The 18,666-nt window shown below is 42.8% G+C and overlaps 2 protein-coding genes and 2 non-coding genes across 5 annotated transcripts in view; all 4 read right to left on the minus strand.

The window, feature by feature from the left end:
* tmem115 (transmembrane protein 115) overlaps positions 1–18,666 on the minus strand; it is a 131,679-nt gene that overhangs the window by 67,035 nt on the left and 45,978 nt on the right. The window lies entirely within an intron of this gene.
* Positions 1–18,666, minus strand: part of sema3h (sema domain, immunoglobulin domain (Ig), short basic domain, secreted, (semaphorin) 3H) — a 55,898-nt gene that overhangs the window by 24,715 nt on the left and 12,517 nt on the right. For both annotated transcript variants that reach the window (XM_070968588.1, XM_070968589.1), the window contains exons 2-8: positions 11,285–11,439; positions 6,950–7,012; positions 6,221–6,340; positions 4,442–4,535; positions 4,048–4,167; positions 2,684–2,829; positions 1,790–1,904 (exon numbers count right to left, since the gene is read on the minus strand). In XM_070968588.1, coding sequence (XP_070824689.1) covers positions 1,790–1,904; positions 2,684–2,829; positions 4,048–4,167; positions 4,442–4,535; positions 6,221–6,340; positions 6,950–7,012; positions 11,285–11,439 — 813 coding nt within the window. The remainder of the gene's footprint in view (positions 1–1,789; positions 1,905–2,683; positions 2,830–4,047; positions 4,168–4,441; positions 4,536–6,220; positions 6,341–6,949; positions 7,013–11,284; positions 11,440–18,666) is intronic.
* Positions 61–132, minus strand: trnam-cau (transfer RNA methionine (anticodon CAU)). The gene has a single exon. It is a non-coding gene; the product is annotated as a tRNA-Met (tRNA).
* On the minus strand, positions 139–211 carry trnar-ccu (transfer RNA arginine (anticodon CCU)). Its single transcript has one exon. It is a non-coding gene; the product is annotated as a tRNA-Arg (tRNA).

The following is an 18,666-nucleotide window of genomic DNA, read 5'->3' on the forward strand; positions in this document are numbered from 1 at the left end:
GCCCTTGTCAGCCACCATACTGAAATAACTGAATGTCTAAGTCAGCCAGCAAAAAGCTGATAGCAGAGGATGGTTTCGATCCATCGACCTCTGGGTTATGGGCCCAGCACGCTTCCGCTGCGCCACTCTGCTGTCAATCATCCCAGATGGGACTCGAACCCACAATCCCTGGCTTAGGAGGCCAGTGCCTTATCCATTAGGCCACTGGGGCTTCACATTTGTGACAATGACCAGTTCTGTAGACACACAGAAAGCTCCACTACAAAGCGACAGCAGAGTAGTCTGTATTGTATCAGTATGGCCACTGGGGCTTCGGTGCTGATGTCGAAAGAATGACACACACAGAGCCATAAGGGTTTTATTGGCAGTGGGGTGCTCGCCCCTGTAACCAGAGTTCGAAACATTTTAACCTCATTGCACTGAACATGGTGACCCCACTGAAAACAATGGTGTCATTGTAGTACAGATGTGACTAGAAGCTGGTCATCTTGTTACAGAGAAACACCGCCTGCATCTCCTAGCCTGATCTCATCACAATGTCGGTAAAGTCACAGTCCATCAATGTTGCGGGCTCATTTGTAAAAGTGAGCCTGCTGTGATCATCAGCAGCAACACTGACGTAAACAAAGCAACACACTGAGGCAACTGTGGTGCCACCATGATAGATTGTACATATTCATCAGTGCACACATGCATAGTGCGCACGCGCGCACACACACACACGCACGCACGCACACACACACACACACACACACACACACAGGTGTTCACTTCTTTTGAAAGACTCTTCTCAAGATTTTTCTCATGTGAAGAGTGAGACTGACTTGCTTCCCCTCACCCTGCCGTAGTTAGGCTGCACTTTCAGCAAATTAAGGACACTTGATGTTGCTGCATGATAGATATTGTTGACTGTGATTCGAACATTTGGCACTTCAGTTTAGCGACTGACACCTTTTGAGCAAGCGAAATCAAACCTTGGTGAATAACAAGTCATTTATCTTAACACTGGACATATGGTGAACTCGCGTACTTCCCAGCACTCGACAACTGAAGACACCTGTGTGGGTGTGCATGGTCTTCTGAATGCTACACAGCACTGAAGGCAGGTGAGTGCCCTTCAAACACTAATGGTAATGTATTCATCATCACTGATGTGTGTGAAGGTGCTAATCACCACAAGTGCAGTGCTGGTGGATGCAGAAAAACTGACTTCTACGTTTGAGCTCAGACTGACAAACACAGAGCAAAGAGAGGCTAACATCCTAATTCACTGGAAATACACATCAAAGACCGATGTCCACATGGACCTGCTGCTGAGGAAAGACACACACACACACACACACACACACACACACACACACACTCACACAGAGCCAAGCAGAGGACACTGGCGCGAATCTTTGATAATGAATAGACCCACAGCAACCAAATGTTGAGGCCAGTTGCCGTGGTTACCAGGGCTGAGGCACGAAGACAAACCCAAGGTGACCGACAGGGCTGTTGATCACCGTGGAAACGGTGGAGCCATCCACACACACATGGGCACACACTGAAAGTGTGGTTGAGTACTTCTAAGTTGCCTTGGCGTGTGAACTCTCCTTTATCACCTCAAAAAATATCTGAGCAAGAGATCTTCGTGTATCACACTCATACACACAAACACACAAACACCGGCTGAGTATCTGAACTCTGCACTTCTTTTATGAAGTATTCAGTATCAGAGCTTGTCTGATATGATTAGTCTTGCTGGGCATGCAATGTGTTTGTCCTATGATGCTTTTGTACTCACGCAGCTGGTCGAAGTGTGTCTGTAGGCCGTCTGGTCCTGGGACCGAACACACCATACGTGCCTTCTGGAAGGTACTCCACTTGTTGACTAAACTCCTCTGGCCTCCGATGTCATTCTGCACAAAAAGTGAGAGAAGATTTTACAAAAATATCTCTGTACTTTCAGTCAATCATCACTCATCGTTCTCTCTTTTCTTCACCAATTATTTCAAGGAATTTAAAAAAAAACGTATACATTAATAATACAAATACATTAAATTATAATTTCCACTGCTCCTGATACCTACAACCATTGAATTTTGGGCGTGTTTGCTTGAAAGTGTACTTAAATGAATAATCAATTATCCAAATAGTCTGTCGATCGACTGATCAATAATCATAATAGCTCTGAAATGCGACTACTGATTCATTTTCAAAACATTTTCTTAATTTCATTGAACACATGAACATGCAGCCATGCACACATTGGCAGGCAAAAACAATCATGCATGTTTACACACATCCATGACGAGGCGCACAGTACGAATATTCACAGCGTGTGACAGAAGACACAGTGATAGCGACAAACATAAACAGTCCCCTATACACAGGCTTCCAAAGGCGTATCTATACGAGCCAGCATGAACATCCAATCACACATAGTTGCTTTTACGTAAACATGCACCTCAGCAGGGGCAGACACACACATACACACTCTGTCCAGCACGTAGATACTCTACCTGTTCAGGCAAACACGTTTACGTAAACTACACGCAGACAGTTTCTGTTACAAGCGCACGGACGCACGGACGCACGGACGGACGGACGCACGCACGCACGCACGCACGCACGCACGCACGCACGCACGCACGCACACACCTGGTCTCTATCTTTCTATAACAAACACACTTCATACCTTGCACACACGTGCCACTCTGGAGTAGAGCACCTTCCCAGCAGCCCCCTCTGCCTCCTGAGCGCGCTCAGTGAAGAACACGTAGACCTTATCATCTTCTGGGTTATCAGTTTCAGACAGCGGCGCTACCCGTACAAACTGGGCATCTGACAGGAGAAAGACAGATAAATTAGAAATCAACTGTAGCGCAATTCACCTCTGATACGCACGTAAAATGCATGTAAGAGTGTATAAGGAATCGAGATAGACCAAACGGATCACTGAGGTACAACTGAGTTTACAAACAGCAGTGAGAGTCAGCATGTATCTTGTTGCTATCAGCAGCAGACGTCGACACACTGGCCTGATAAAACACCAACCGGGCGTGCAGGAGATGGCTTTAGAGATGTTGATTTAGAGCAGAAGGCATTCAGTTTACTGAAGTTCAGAATATGTTTACAGAGCAAGAAGTAAAGGGAAAGATGGTTGTTAAATGTATTCACTTAAAGGTCCAGTGTGTAAGATGTAGTATGTATGTTTTTATTACTGTACAGTCACTTGAAGCTCTTTATATGTATGGAGGGAGCGGTGATTTTTCCATGGAGTTCGCCATGTTGCACCGCCGTGTTTCTAAAGTCTGTGGGGCAGCTATGGCTCAGGAGGTAGAGGGGTCGCCCACCAATCAGGAGGTCAGTGATTTGATCCCTCACCTTAGCAGTCCATATACCGAAGTATCCTTAGGCTAGATACTGAACCCCAAAACTGCCTCCAATGCTGCGCCATCAGTGTGTGAACTCATATGTATGTCGCTTTGGATAAAAAGTCTGCAAAATGATTAATTGTAATTGTAAAGTAGCCCAGAATGGACAAACCAAACACTAGCTGTAGGGACGCTTGCATTTTTTGTGAGTTTCGCAGCCATCGTAGGCTCTTCTACATGCGTGGAAACGGAGGGGCGAGGCATGGGGTATTCAGCTGGTTGCACTCTGCAAACTCATTGCTAGATGGCACTAAATTCTACACAGTTCTCCTTTCTCATCACTTGATGACAAAGACAATCTTGACATCCGTTACAGGAGAGGCTGTTTGAGAAGTCAAATGTTACTGATGATATGTTTATCATTTTTGGATTGTTTTTTACTTGCAAACAGCCAGCGGAAGCTGACGCATAAACATGTCAGCTGTTAGGAGTGAAGGTTCCAAACCAGCAATCAAGACAAGTCCTTGGTAGCATACCAACTGTATATAAGGTCATTTTATTTTGTGGTTTCTGGATGAAAAATGATTGGAGAAAAACTCCAATATTCGCTGATTTTTAAAAGGACTTCTTGCAGTACTAAAACTTTCTTAATAGACTTCAATCTTAGATGTTTTCTTGCACTTACCCTGCAGCCAGGTGGAGTCGTACTGCTCGGTGCGGATGACGTGACGGCTGCCAAGACTACGGAAGAAGGCGGAGTCCCGGCTCATGAAGTCTGAGGTGATCCCAGCATACAGCTCTCCATCTACACGGAATAACAAAAGTTTAGGTGTTGTTAGGTGAGACAGAATGGTTTTGAGTAGAATGCATTTCCAACATATTCTCACAGTGGTTTATTGTTACACATGTGACGATGAGCATCTATTTTTCTGTTTGTTTGATTAGTTTGTCTTCTGCTCAGGTAAAACTGGTCATCCATACTGCTAAAATCTCCCAGACATATTGCAGCTGTTCCTATGATAACTTGTAATTCATAGTTAATTTGAGTTGTGGTTTGGGGAAACAGATGGCCAACTTACCGACCACAGCGGAGGCCGTTTTCTGGAAGGGATCGTAGGGACATTTCCCCTTCCCACACTCTGTCTGGCTGTAGGAGAGAGTCTGGTGCTCTGACTGGCAAAGAAAACAGAGACAGAAGTCACTCAGACAAAGAGGGAGAAAATTATCTGGACAGAAGGAGACAGACAAGAGCAAACAAGCTGTTTGGCCAGGTTTCTTTACATCGCAAATAATCTGATTCATCACTAATTCTGTCAATTAACCAGACTTTTCCAGCCAGCTGAACTTGCCTGCCACACAGACACACGCATGCACAGAGTGAGCGGCTAATTGAGGGCAATCAGGCTAAGTGGAGGGATTTGAAAATGTGTGAAGTCCAGTCTTAAACCAGTCAGCACCACCAGCTCCTCTAAGCACCATGTCTGTACCTCTCTGATCTTTCATTGCCTTTCATGGGATTAGCTGTTCCCTGACACACACACGTACACACGCACACACACACACACACGCGCACACACACACACTGCTGAAAGGCACGCATGCAACCTCAAAAAATGCGAATGCAGGAACGCACACACACACACAGTCTCTGATCACACACTCCCACACACAGCTGGCACAGGTTTAAACCTCACATACATGCACACATTCCTACACAGACACCCATAAGTGAGGGAATGTAGAACCATGAATGTATTACTGACAAAATGACAACCCACGTGTGTCTAAATTATGAGAAATTACCAGGAAATCAGTGTGGAATAAAGGACACACACTTGGGCTCTACTATTATCCATCCATCCATCCATCCATTTTCTATGCCGCTTATCCCTTTCGGGGTCGCGGGGGGGCCGGAGCCTATCTCGGCTGTCAATGGGCAAGAGGCAGGGTACACCCTCGACCGGTCGCCAGCCGATCGAAGCTCTACTATTATATTTACATTATATTTGGTCCAGTAAAAAAAATCTACGATGTCCGGTGGCCTCCAAGTGCAGCCTCAGTGACAAAAGGTACACCGTATATATTATAGACAGGTGGCACGGGGTGAACCCTGGTAGTAGGCACAGTATATTGGCATAGGGGCAGACACATATATTTTTGATAGTCCAGCTGGTGATAGATCTGTGTGTAGGGGCTGGTACTGGGAGTCAGAATACACAGGATGGTGCGTGGCAGGAACAGCATTGCTTCAGTATGCGAAGTAAGTAAGTACTAAAGCAAAGTACATTTTGCTTATATATATGTATTGTAAGATCATAGGTCTGAGAAAGCTTGCCATTAGCTTGCAGGCTAGCTAGCTAAGGAGTTGCAGCTACTTGGATGTAATGGGGAGGAAAGACCAGTTAATCCTGCAGTAATGTTCTATCTACCTGGTCCAAGTCCTTTAATATGGGATATCAAGACAACACTGAGTCTGATTTTATATTTACATTTACTTATACGTTGATTAAATATGTATGTCTGGCTAAAAAATATTAAGTTCACAATCTTAAATTATTGAATGGATGAAAGTTTATCTGGGAGAATGTAACCCCTGAAATTGAAGTGAAGTGGAGCTTCTTCCTGGAAAAAAGATCTTTGGGCGTGTACACTGATAGCAAACTGAAATCACATCAAATGGTATGAGTGTGTCTCGATGTGCGAATGTGAAGTCGTACTACAAAGAAATCTGAAGATGAGGAAACACAATGCTGTAACTTTGGTGCAGTGATTCCTCTTCCAGTCATTGTGACAGAGGGAACACTTTTTTAGCTAGTGAAGTGGCAACAGAAAAGGATTATTTGTGCTTGAAATAATACCTGTTGGAAGATGCTGGTCGCTATGAAAGCACATCGAGGGTTGAAGGCCCCAGTGCCACAAACATACAGGTGAGTCTGGTTAAAAGGCTGCAGAACCCGCAGGAAGTTAGCGCACTCCAACTGTAACAATGACAGACAGACACACAGAGAAAGACAGAGAGGCACCACAATGTGAGAAATAATCAAGGGTGAACAGTAATTTTGATGAATTTTATTGAAATAACATCTTCATAAACATAACCTGCATGTTTCTCATTCGGAAGACAGACTTGTCCCACACTAAAGCGACACTAAAGCGTGTCCATTTTGACCAGTGCTGTCATTCTGCTGTCTGAATAAACCTAGCTAACCTCAATCATGATATCCTTGCCAGTCTTGTTTGTTTTTTGTTCCCAAATGAATGAGATTCATTCAACTTTAGTTCCGCTCCAGATTGTAATCTATCATGCAACTGTCTTGCTTTATTGTTGCATAACTCTTTACACAGTGTCTTGTGTGGTAGTATATTAGTGCGGGCAGAATGAAAGGATGATAAAAGCTGACACGACCTGACCTGTAAGCCACTGATCCTTTCTGTATTGGATTTTGTGTCACTGTATTTCCTTCCCTGTGTGACTTTTAAATTGATTACCTGCATTCACAGTAATGCACAGGAGTTGGTATGTGTTGCTTTGCTTATGCAATCCAGTGCGTTTGTGTGTGTGTATCTGTGAGTGTGTGTTGAATCACCTCTGGATCCTTCCCAGCCATGAGACATTCTTGGACACGGTCTGGACTGGCTGACCAGTACAGCTGCAGAGAGAGAGACAGAAAAGACAAAGTGAGAGAGATTAAGATTTAAAAAAAACGTTTTTATTACTCACACTAAATTTCCGATAAAAGGCTTTCGGCATTTGGCAGGTGCTTTACGAGTAAGCGAGTCAGCAAAACGTGACTAATCTAGATGAAAGAGGGAAGGAGGAGAAGGGGAAGATTTTAATACCTCTTGTGAGGCAGCTTCAGGGAGGAGAAAATGAAAACCAAATGGAAGTCCTGATGATGAGCCAAGCTGTCAGAGCAGCAGTGATGGTGGCAACGTGACAAATCTAATCTACTGTTTGGCTGTGACAACAGCATCTTTAGCTATTGTTACATGTGCACAATGATCCAACTAATGCCGCTACTTTGAATAAAACACGTTGATGTCCCTGTTCAGTGAATTAGCAAACCTCTAGTTACATTACATGTAAATTTAAACCATAATTAGATTCTTTTTTAATGCTATTTGTGATTAGACTAATTTCATTTGTGCCAATTGCTTTGTTACTGCAGTAAACTGGTGCTGACTGTGGTATGGTTAGGAGCTATGTAATCCTAGGAGAATCATATTTTGTGCATATTATGTTGAAATGACAGCACTCTGGCTCGGAAGCAAAAACGTTGACCAATTTGTTTCAGCTTGACGGTTTGCCCACACAGAAGCCTTTTTCTGACATCAGCCAGCCCACAGGTCATTTCACTGCACTTTATATTCAATTTCCTTCATATAGGCTCTTGGTCATGTGCATCACTGCCAAGTAAGAAAGTAAATGACACTGCTCCAAAATGATATTATTTTAACATCTGCAGTGCAGAAATGAGACAAGGAACGGATGTCAAATAAGTAAGACTGAGGTTTTTCCAACTGTGGCTCAGGGGCAAACAAGGACATTTAAGGAGATTTATGTCTTTTGTAAAGGCATTGTGTTTATACACATATATTTTTTGTAAATGATTAGTTCATCCTGGGTTCAGGTAAGATAATCACCCATGGAAAAACGTACACTTAATGAGAACATGGATGATTAAACTGCATTGTTTGTGTGTATGTAAGATTAATCAGTGTATAATGAAAACACTCCAAAAACAGGGATTCTTCCGCTGCCTTCATGCAAAGACAACAGGATGGAAAAATAACAGAGGCAGAGAAAACAAGGGTGACACAGACACAGACAGAGGTGAGGCTTAGTGTCAAATGGCAGCTATATGACTAATCTAAATACTTCCCTGAGTCAGCCATTCCCTCAGAGACCAGGATGGTGAAGCAGAGATCGAATGGATACGATAAGTGATCGCCCTCACTTGTGTCTACATACCACACAAACTGAAGAAAATGCAGGAACTTTACTCATGTTTGTTTTAGTTCACATGAATTCAAAATGAAAAGTGGCATAATACCAACCAGATAAAACTCTGACCTCTAAACTCTAACAAAGATCACTGATAGGGAAAGAAATAAGACACCTCCGTGCACATCTGTGCATGCACGGTGGGCCACAAAACAACAGGAAAAACTCCGGGGATTTTTTGCCCTACAAGTCACAATTTGTTTCAGTCTAGAAAATGTGACACCAACTCCTTGAAAATGATTAATGACAAATGATGGGGCTTTCAGGAAACGATTTCTTCCGTCTATCCAGTAATCACTCCCCGCTGCAGTCATTCCCGCAGAGCCCGGTGCAGAGCCGAGATGATCAGATTAGATTAGAGACCACGTCCCTCCTTATCTCCAAATACCACACACTGACAGGAACATGGACCACCGCTAGAGGATTCTCACCAGGTACAGACTTTTAATGGAAATTTACGCCTCTGTGAACAGCGTGGTTGTCAGTTCATACAACTTCACAGAATGCTGGTCTTTGTGGGAAAAAAGTATATTATACAAATCAAACAAGGAAAAAAGTCGATGTTAACAAATGATGCATTTCAGTAATTTGGTAGAGAATACCAGAATGGAAACAAGAGAAGTGGTGAGACTGAATAAAGAACAACTATGCAACAAAAAGCCACAAACACACACTCAAACCCTTGGTGACCCTTTGTGTAACGTTGGCCTCCAGCTGTAGACTCACACAGAAGGAATGTCTTGAGGGTTTCTGGCCTGATCAAAGAACAAATGCGAGGGAAGGCAACAGCGTCATGTTGGGCTCTCTGCCCTGAACTGGGATGGACGAGAGAAACTGGTTGCATGTCCATCTCTCTGCGCCAGTTTTATTAAGCCAATAGGACTGCATAAATATATGTAACTATGTGCAAGCTTAAAGTGATTAAAAGAAAAGAAATGAAAAAGTAGGAATAACTTGGGCTCAGGCTGCACTGAAGCTCTGGGTGTCAGTATCAGAGAAGATAAACAGAAATGTAGAGAATATGGCACAGAGTGGTTTTAACACCACAAGGAAAAAACTGCACATGAGCTGGAACAGTATAAACAGACTATAAATACCGTATGTACACATGTCTAACTTTACAGCCAGTATGGAGCTGAGTTATGAGTTGACTATGACTATCTATCCTTTTGTTGGCTGACTGCCTGGCTGAGTGGGTGGCTGGCCAGTTTGACTGCCGTCTGTCTGTTTCACTGGCTGTTTGTCTGCTTGCCTACCTGTTTGGCTCTCTGATAACTTCTACGTCTGACAGATGAGGGTATTGATTTGATCCGGCAGGGCAGAGTTATGAAGGCAGCACTGTCGCTGTCCTTGCTGTGACCCTGAACTTAACCAGACTGACTGGCAAACCATGAACATGTCTGTCTGGATATCATTTTAAAGGTGCAGCACAAAACCTGATACTCCAACAAACCTCTAACAGATTCACGATTCAAGAAAGTTGACTAATCGGGACTGTGTGTTATGTGCATATGTGTGCATTTGTGTGCGTGTGTGTGTGTGTGGGGGGGGGGGGGGGGGGTGTCAGGCTATGTTTAACAGTTTGACGGCTTTGGGGAAGGAGCTGTTTTGCAGTGTTGTGGTGTGTGCATGTATTGTTCCATATCATCTGCCAGAGGGGAATAGTGTGAAGAGGTGGTGGGCTGGGTGGGCTGTGTCTGAGATGATGGACTGAATATCTTATATCTAATGTCAGTGCTGATTTACTTTTTGAAAGACGCAGATTGGTTTTAACTGATTTCCAACCATATTTTATGTCTCTATGCACCTAAGAGTTGCTGTGTTTCCTGCTGCAAATCCTGGTTTGGGCTCCTATGATTATTGTTTACATTGATGTTGGACATGTTTTGATATCACTTGGCTGTAACATTGCAGGGATTTAGTGTGTGTCAACATCAATATTAGCTCAGCCTCATGAGGATGAGTGACACGTGTCGGGGTGGGAACTTGACCAGCTGGAAGAAGGGAGGGCAAAGTGAACAGGGCACTGCTGCAGGGTTTTAAGCTTCATATCACTGACGTAATGTCAAAATGGCTCTTAAAATGTTGTTATACACTGGAAAAGAACTCATTTAAGAAGCCATATTGTACAAAAGTACTCAGAGGCACTAGAAACCAATAAAAAGGCTACAGAAAATAAAATATTTAATTTACAGGTAGCTGTGTTTTCTGGTAATTCAAAAACGCATAATGCAGGTGATTTCAGCTGTTCTTGTCTAAAACCAAATCACCTCTCCAACGCTGCCAACAGGAGAGGCGCCTCTGCAGTTCAGTACTAAATGTGGACGGCGGTGGAAGTAGGAATGTGGGAAATGTGCAGAAAAATAATGCGAGGCCTGACTGGAAGCTATTATGCTGCTATCTGTTTGTCCGTTTCAGAAAATAACAGAAATGGGCAACAAAGAAGTTTTCCAGTACTTTCAGATTCTCCAAATGGCACGTACATATCAGCCTTAAGTTCTACATGTAGACCCCTGGCATCAGGCCAAAAACAAGCCTCTTTCTACTGAAGAGGCAACATTTTGAGGATGTTTTATCCTGTAAGATCCTGTAATCCCCTTTGCAAAATCACTATGAAGGTGTAACACAGAGAATATTAGGGACGAAGAAAGAAAGATGTGTATTCTTGTAAGAATAAGAACAGTAAAGCATTAGCGATAGATAAGCGATCACATTAGTTGGAGGGGTGTGATTTCTTCCTCATTTCATCAGTAATTAGTCCCATCAAAGTCCTGACATGTCAGCTATATCTTGCTGCAATTTGACTGTTGGTCATGTGTGTACTTCATGCACGCAACCATGTGTGTCTCTGCTGTATGTTCATATCGGACCTTGACCGAGAAGGTACGCAAACGTGTGCGTGGCCTCCGGTTCTAACCTTGCGTGGGTTCTGTGTTATGTCATCCAGACTGGTAGACAGCAGGTTATCTTTCATGGCGACGTACAGACGCCTCCCGTCTTCGTCAGGCAGCAGGGAGTGCAGGTCTCCCGCCACTAGGGGCAGCGTCAGCAGGCGGCCGTTCTGGATCAGCTCTGACAAGGATGAGAACAGGTACAAAAATGCATATTACAGCACCTGTAATGCTCGCTCGTGAAACATAGTATCTACTTGGTTTAATCTGAACTCAAAGGTAATGCAAAAATGCTACGTTGTGGTTTTACTGGAAGTTAAAATAGTTTGAATGAGGTGGAACGTGGTTGACACAAAGGCATGGGTATCACGAACAGCAATTAATACAAAAAGAAAATGAAAATTCTAAATCAATCAATGCAAATACTTCCTGAAGTGACAGAGTTTTTGAGGACATTCATCGCCCTTTTGTTTTTCTCAATGACAGACAATCAAAATAACTGACATAATGGACAAAGGCGCAAACTTTCCCACACCTCCGGTATGTGCCATTACTGTCAGCTGTTTTGTCTTGCAGCTTCATTTCTCTTATCACACTGGACACACAGGTCAAACAAAAAAAACTGTGATGTATCTTTTGTGAACAACCACAGACACGCTGTACCTGAGCTACATCTCCAGACAGACTGGATGATAAGGAGCATTTCTGAAAGCACAGATAAGGAGCGTGCGGATGAAATGTTTTCTAGATGATTACACCATTGCACCATGTAAACTATGAAGACACTGCACGTCCGTCTGTCTTGTATTAACTTTCATATTTTAACTGCCAAGTGCATTGGACTTGGCATCTGCTCACGAGGATAAAAGCATTAACATATACACCAGGCTTTAAAGTAGCACCAGGCATGGCTTCACACATTGGCAGCTCTAAATAGCAGTGAGAGGAAAAAACATTTTGAACTTCAAAACCCAGAAAACTGGGACGATAATGTCAGCAAACTGCACACAGCATACTCTTGTTCAGTAACCTGGCCGTTCTGCAATGCTTACGACCAGATGATACCAAGGGAACAAGAGGTAGAAGAGTACATTTTCCAATCAAAGTGTATAAACCAGACCCTAAGGAGAAATGGGATACCTGTACATGGGATGATAATGCAGCTTATAATTAACATACACTGTTGCCTTGTGTAGCTTTGGCACACAATATTGGGTCACTCATGGGAAGATTTAAAGGAGATATTAATGATCTATCATCTTTCACTGCGGCAGCTAACTCAGCTCACTTTTATTTAAGGAGAGATCACGTATAATTTTAGATTGTTTAAGTGGCGGGCATTCAGCCTCTCCCTCTCAAACACACGCTGTGTTTCTTCAAGCAGCTGAATCTGAGCATACAGAATATAATCTGGTCAATATTCCTTACAGCATCAGGAGGGTATTCATTCCCAGCATGGGGAGAATCAATCCTTCAAACCTAGCTGTTTTACTTCACTGAATTACAGAGGACGGTGAAGTCAAGTGTGTACGGGAAATTCACTGATTTCCTACTAATGTCGACCAATTTATGTAAAGATCGACATCAAATGTAAAACTACTTTGTGTTTGTACAGACATGGCTTTTGATGCATTTGTCTCCATCAGGTTTCACTGCAAACTGATAAAGTTAGAACTCGTCGAACTTCTTCTGTTTTCCCAATTTGAGTCATTCTCAACTTTGAATTTGACAGAAATGCCAACACTATCTTGTTGGAGGACTTCTCAAAGACGCCAACTCTTCTTATAGTACCTCTGTTTATCCCACCCACATCTAAAACCCAACAAACAGAAATCTATCAATCAAAACAAATCTGCTGGCTGTGGATGTCACTTATTTTTGAAATTTTGCCCAAACAGCATTGCCTCTCCAAACACACAGCAATTATCTGAACAACAGTTCACTGGAGCAGATGTGGTATCTAAGAATAAGGTAATGAATGAATACCTTCAACACTGCTGTATCTTCTCTTTATATGCTACAAATCATGTCAGCTGGCACATGGATTTAATAGAAAAACAGACAAACACACATGGTTTGAGAAGAGTTAAGGAAAGATGAGGAGACTTTCAGATAAATGAAACGTGCTGAGCAGTGAAAACTGTGAGGAAGAGAAGGAAAACAAAGAGGAGAGACTGCCAGACATGGTGAGAACTGAGACACTGTTGAGGTGCTAGAGATTGATCGGAAAGACAGAAAGAAATGAGACAAGATCACCGAGAAGGACCATGAAATGATGCAGACTGGATATAAAATGCAGTACAAGGATGTAAGAGGATGTGGCAAGAGGAAGATTGGGGTGAGAGACATGGCAAATTCACTGTGAAGAGACTGTTTAAATTGGGTGTTTGGGTGCGAACAAGACCATTCAAACCCTGAGGCATTAAATAACCACACTGAGCTGCTGAAAAAGCAGGTTTCTGGCCTCTTTTGAGATAACTGCTGGAAATTTTTCATCTCAACAGTTGAACATGACATAATGACCAAATTTAAACAATATGTGGTGATGGCGTTCTCATGAATCAAATATGTTGGTTCAAGAAAAGCTCTATATTATATTGAAGTGAGTCGGGAAAGGATGACAGGATGACTCCCAGCATCTCCCCTGTGAAGGCACTCTGGGAATGTCCAACTTGAAGAAGACCCTTGGGCCGCCCTAGAACATAGTAGAGGACCACCTGATCTAGAAACTTCACGACATCAGCTGTAATATTCAGCTAAGCCTTAATATTCAGGGAATGCCGGTGGTGCTTGTTCACCCCATTTCAGCTTCACGCGGACCAACAAATATGGATTTTCTCGCTCTAGTAATTAGGTATGCCAGAGAGCAGTCATGTCTTCAAAAACCTGTGTGAAAAGTCACAGCTGCATCCATATGTGTACATATTCAGCCATTTCTTTATGTCTCGCACCAGACAAAGGGAGTACGGGAAAGTCAGTCACTCTTAACTAAATTTACAGGAACTTCAATCAGATTTGTTTGGACCCTATCAAATCTCGTCAAAATGTCAGACATGGTGGGATGAAAGGTCTCCACAACTCTGCCCAATTAATAAGCTACATGCTGTGTTCCCATATGACTTCTGTTTACTGTGCCTGGCTGCTTCGTAATTATCTGACACAAACCGAACATTACCAGTCCATTTTTCTTTTGGACCAAAGAAAGAAAAAAAGAGGAATTTGTTGAATTTGATCATTGGACTGCATTGCATTTCGAACACTTTCAATCTGTATTTTTCCCTGTGCGCACAAACCACAAAGTGGCGAGAGGGTAAAATAACAAAGGAGGATAAAGTCAAAAAAAACAGGGGGAGGAGGAGGAGACGGTGTAGAGGAGCGGCAGGGAGAGAAGATGAGAAAAATGACATGGCAAAGTGACAACAAGATGAAAACAGTCTGATGGGTGAAGACAGTTACGAGATTAGAATAAGAAAAATGTCAACACATGACACGATGACAGACATATGAGGAGGAAAGGGAAGAGGATGGGGAGAATGAGAGCAAAGGAGACAGCAGAGTGAAAGAAATCCTGATGGAAAAATTAATAAATATTGATGGATGATGAGGATGAGTGGGAACAGGAGGGATGAGAAAAGACAGGTGGGGATTGGGAGGAAAGGTTGATGAGGGTGGAGGAGAGAGCGCCTGTAAAAAAAATCATGTTGCGATGACAGGGTGGGGGCATGATGGGCACATGAGCAGATTGAGGAGGAAGTGGTAGCAAGTGAGAAGGGAAGGATGAAGGGGAAGAGTAGCCAAGAGGATGGGGGGAAATGGTAGTGTAATGACAGTGAAAAATGGTGGATATAAAGGTGGATTGAGAAGGAGAGGGGTGAGAAAGGCCAATGGAAAAAAAGAGGCAAAAGGCAAGATGAGAGTGAGGGAAAAATCATATGATGTTAAAAAATGATAATTGGACGAATGACAGGTGAGGGAAAGAGCAGGGAAGACAGAGTGACTGTGCAACAAGACAGAAGGAGAAAAAATTGACAAAAGAGAAAAATGAAAGGTAGAAACTAATGGAGAAAAAAGGCTGAGAAGCCAGGATGAAGAAGGGGAAGCGGGAGAAAGAAAGACCGATGATGGAGACAGCAATGAGAGGAACCACAACATGCTGACAGTCAGGCAAAACACAAGAGATGGATGAGCAGAGAGGAAATGAGGAAAGAGAAAGAGAGAAGAAGCTATGACGCAGTGGAAATGGAGAGATAATCTGAAACAGAGAGACAGTCCCAGTAGGAGAGGAAAGTTCTGCACACTATAGGCAGATGGTACAAACTAATACTTTAGCTCAGTGGGAAATCTCGCTTATTAGCCACTGGGTATGTATTAATATTCAGAGAAGTAAAATTGTTTCGCTTCACACTGATCTTGGCGTCATTAATCCCAGTGGGTGTATCAGCAGCACAACGAGATCAACAGAATGGTGATTTTTCTGTTTGTTTTGTTCAGGTTTTTTCATTTAGCTGGCCTCAGGCTCAAACAGTTCACTGAGTAGAATTTTCTTCCAGACAGTTCCTGTGCAACAGCAGCAGCAGCGCATCACATATGTGAAACACTGGACAGTTCACAAAGCAAAGTAAAAACTGAACGTTCATTCTCACCAATAGCTAGAGTTGAATGTAGCTAAATTAGGCAACATTTCAGCTACCATTGATCTAAAAATTTTTACCAATGGCAAAAAGTCCTCTTTGATGTCCAAATTTGCCCTGTCCCATTATTTTGGGACAGTCTTTAACCTATAAGACATACAGTTATTGCTCATTTTCAAGGCAGACTGTCTTCTGCAATAGTGTGTGCCCTGTCCTATGTCATTCCGGTATCATATATATGGGTTAGGTTCTTGAGTAGAAAACAACTTATTCATATATGTGTTTTGCACCACAGACTCATCGCGGCAGGAGAAAGCACAGTGGGGTTGTGTTTCATGTTTTCCAGTTGCAGGAACAACGGATCTGGGATTCATGATTTTGTAGGTGGAAAAAAATCTGACAGCTATAAGTTAATGATTTGTGCTGTAAAATGACATTCTCACAGATGCTGGCACTTTTCTTCCTTAGGTTTTAGTGTCTACACTGAACTTGTTACTAAACATAATGTTGAGTTGCATCAAACACAAACTCATTCATTGCCATTTTGAAAACACAACAAGGCAATGTCAATTTTTGTTCCTGGATAAACAATTTGAATTCCAAACACATCCTGTACTCAACCTCTCATGTTGAAACTACAACCTCATGACTTCTATTTAAAGGCAACGTTTCTGCCACCCTCTTCACAGGGACTCTGACCTGGTGGAATTCATGCCTTGCTCTGCCTACTCAAGCATCCAGCAACTCATCTGAATTACACCGTGTGTGCCGCAAGAACAGCATGACCTTGCTTAATTCAATATGAAAGGGAAAGCTCATCTTAACTGACTATGAAACTGCTTTTGTAGTGAAAACACCAGTGACATTCAGCGTCTGTTACCATCACGAGATCCTATTGGGTCAGACAGCCTGAAATCCAGCTCATATCCTCACTATGGAGTGCAGTAAGACAGCATTACAGCAAGGAGGCTGACACTCAGATCTGCAAAAGGGAACTGAGAGTGGCTTTGTAAACACACACACACACACACACACACACACAGATATATACACTTGCAAAGATAGAAATGGAGTGCAATTGGTGAGTCAGCAGCACATGTTCAATATTGAAACAAATTTAGATTTAGTACACACACACACACACACACACACACACACACACACACACACACACACACACACACACACACACCATCCCAGTCTCCATTTGGTTACAGCTATGTCTTGCCTTCTTTATCCTGCACATACCATTATACAGATTGTTTGGAAATTTTTGCCCCAGTCAAGTCTCCTATCTTGACCTCACAACGTTGAATGGCTCTTATTCACTATGATAAAAAAAACACATTCTTTCTTCACATGCGCGCACACGCACACGCGCACGCACACACACACACACACACACACACACACACACACACACACACACACACACACACACACACACCCCTGACTCAGTCGTGAAACACCAGCTGCACCCACCCCACCCTTACTCTTGGGACAGTTGCCTTGGCAACAGCAACCATGCCGACATAATTTGTGAGGGGATGTGTGTGGCGTGTCGAGGGGTGTCTCTTGGCCTTGCCTTCTCACCACTGCCCCCCACCCCCTTACCCCATGTGTCTCACACACCCATACACATGCACAACACTTTGGCTGAAAGACAGAGGGCAGTTTGGAATAATTACGTTTTTTTCCAGAACATCAAAGCCATTTAGTTAATGGCAGGACACACACATTTTCACACACGCGTAGGCACACACACACACACACACACACACACACACACACACACACACACACACACACACACACACACACACACACGCACACACATTAATGCATACCAACCACATACATTTACAGATCTTTCAGGATACAAAAAGCATCATCTGTGCGGCACAGCCTGGCTATCTGTCACTACCAACATTCAACAGGATATGAACACACACACACCTGCCAAGAAGAAATGAAAGCTTCAACCATTATTAACCAAACACGGTCAGGAAAGGTCAGCCAATTCACCTCACGGTCCACAATAACTCCTGAATGAAGGCTTTGAGAAGTCCGGGCCGAAGTGCGAAACTTTCAGCATTCATCTGTGGCAGTTTGTGATGATTTTATCGACCCAGAGGCAATCTGTTCTCCAACTCTGCAGCCTTTTCAGACACTCTGAATTAAAATTGATTTTTTCTTTTTAAAGACTCTCAGCTCCCAAATGTCTTCAAATTGTGTTGAAAGTTGGAAGAACAATCTGATACCAAATTATTGAGTTGTCATGTGGCACAGAGAGGAGGACATAAAGTAAAGAATATCAGAAAAATATCAGAAAGGGTGAATTACATTTTATGAAGAGGCAGACTGATTACTTTAATGTGCAATATTTCTTCAGAACTGATCACTCCTTCTTCTTTTCTCTAGCGTGTCAGTTTTTTTAGCATTTATTCAGACCATACAATAACATCTACAATCCGCTGACTTTTATGTTCCTGCCAGTATCTATGATACAGATGTCGCGTGAAAACTTCAAAACTTCACTTGAAAAACAAAGTTCTGTTGAAAAGCTGAAAAGCTCTTTGTGATGAGTTTTCGTAGCAAAATACTGTTTTAACTTTTATTATTGTTGCAGCTGACTGAAGAATTTAGCTTAATTTGATGTAAACGGCTGATAGTTGTCTGATGCTAAATTCAAGCTCTGGATGGTAAGTGTTAAAAAAACATTTTGTTACCATTTCCTATGTTTTTGGAACCGCTTTGATCTGCAAGACCAAGTAAAT

Source organism: Chaetodon trifascialis, chromosome 8, assembly GCF_039877785.1.
Source record: "Chaetodon trifascialis isolate fChaTrf1 chromosome 8, fChaTrf1.hap1, whole genome shotgun sequence".
Taxonomy (NCBI): domain Eukaryota; kingdom Metazoa; phylum Chordata; class Actinopteri; order Chaetodontiformes; family Chaetodontidae; genus Chaetodon; species Chaetodon trifascialis.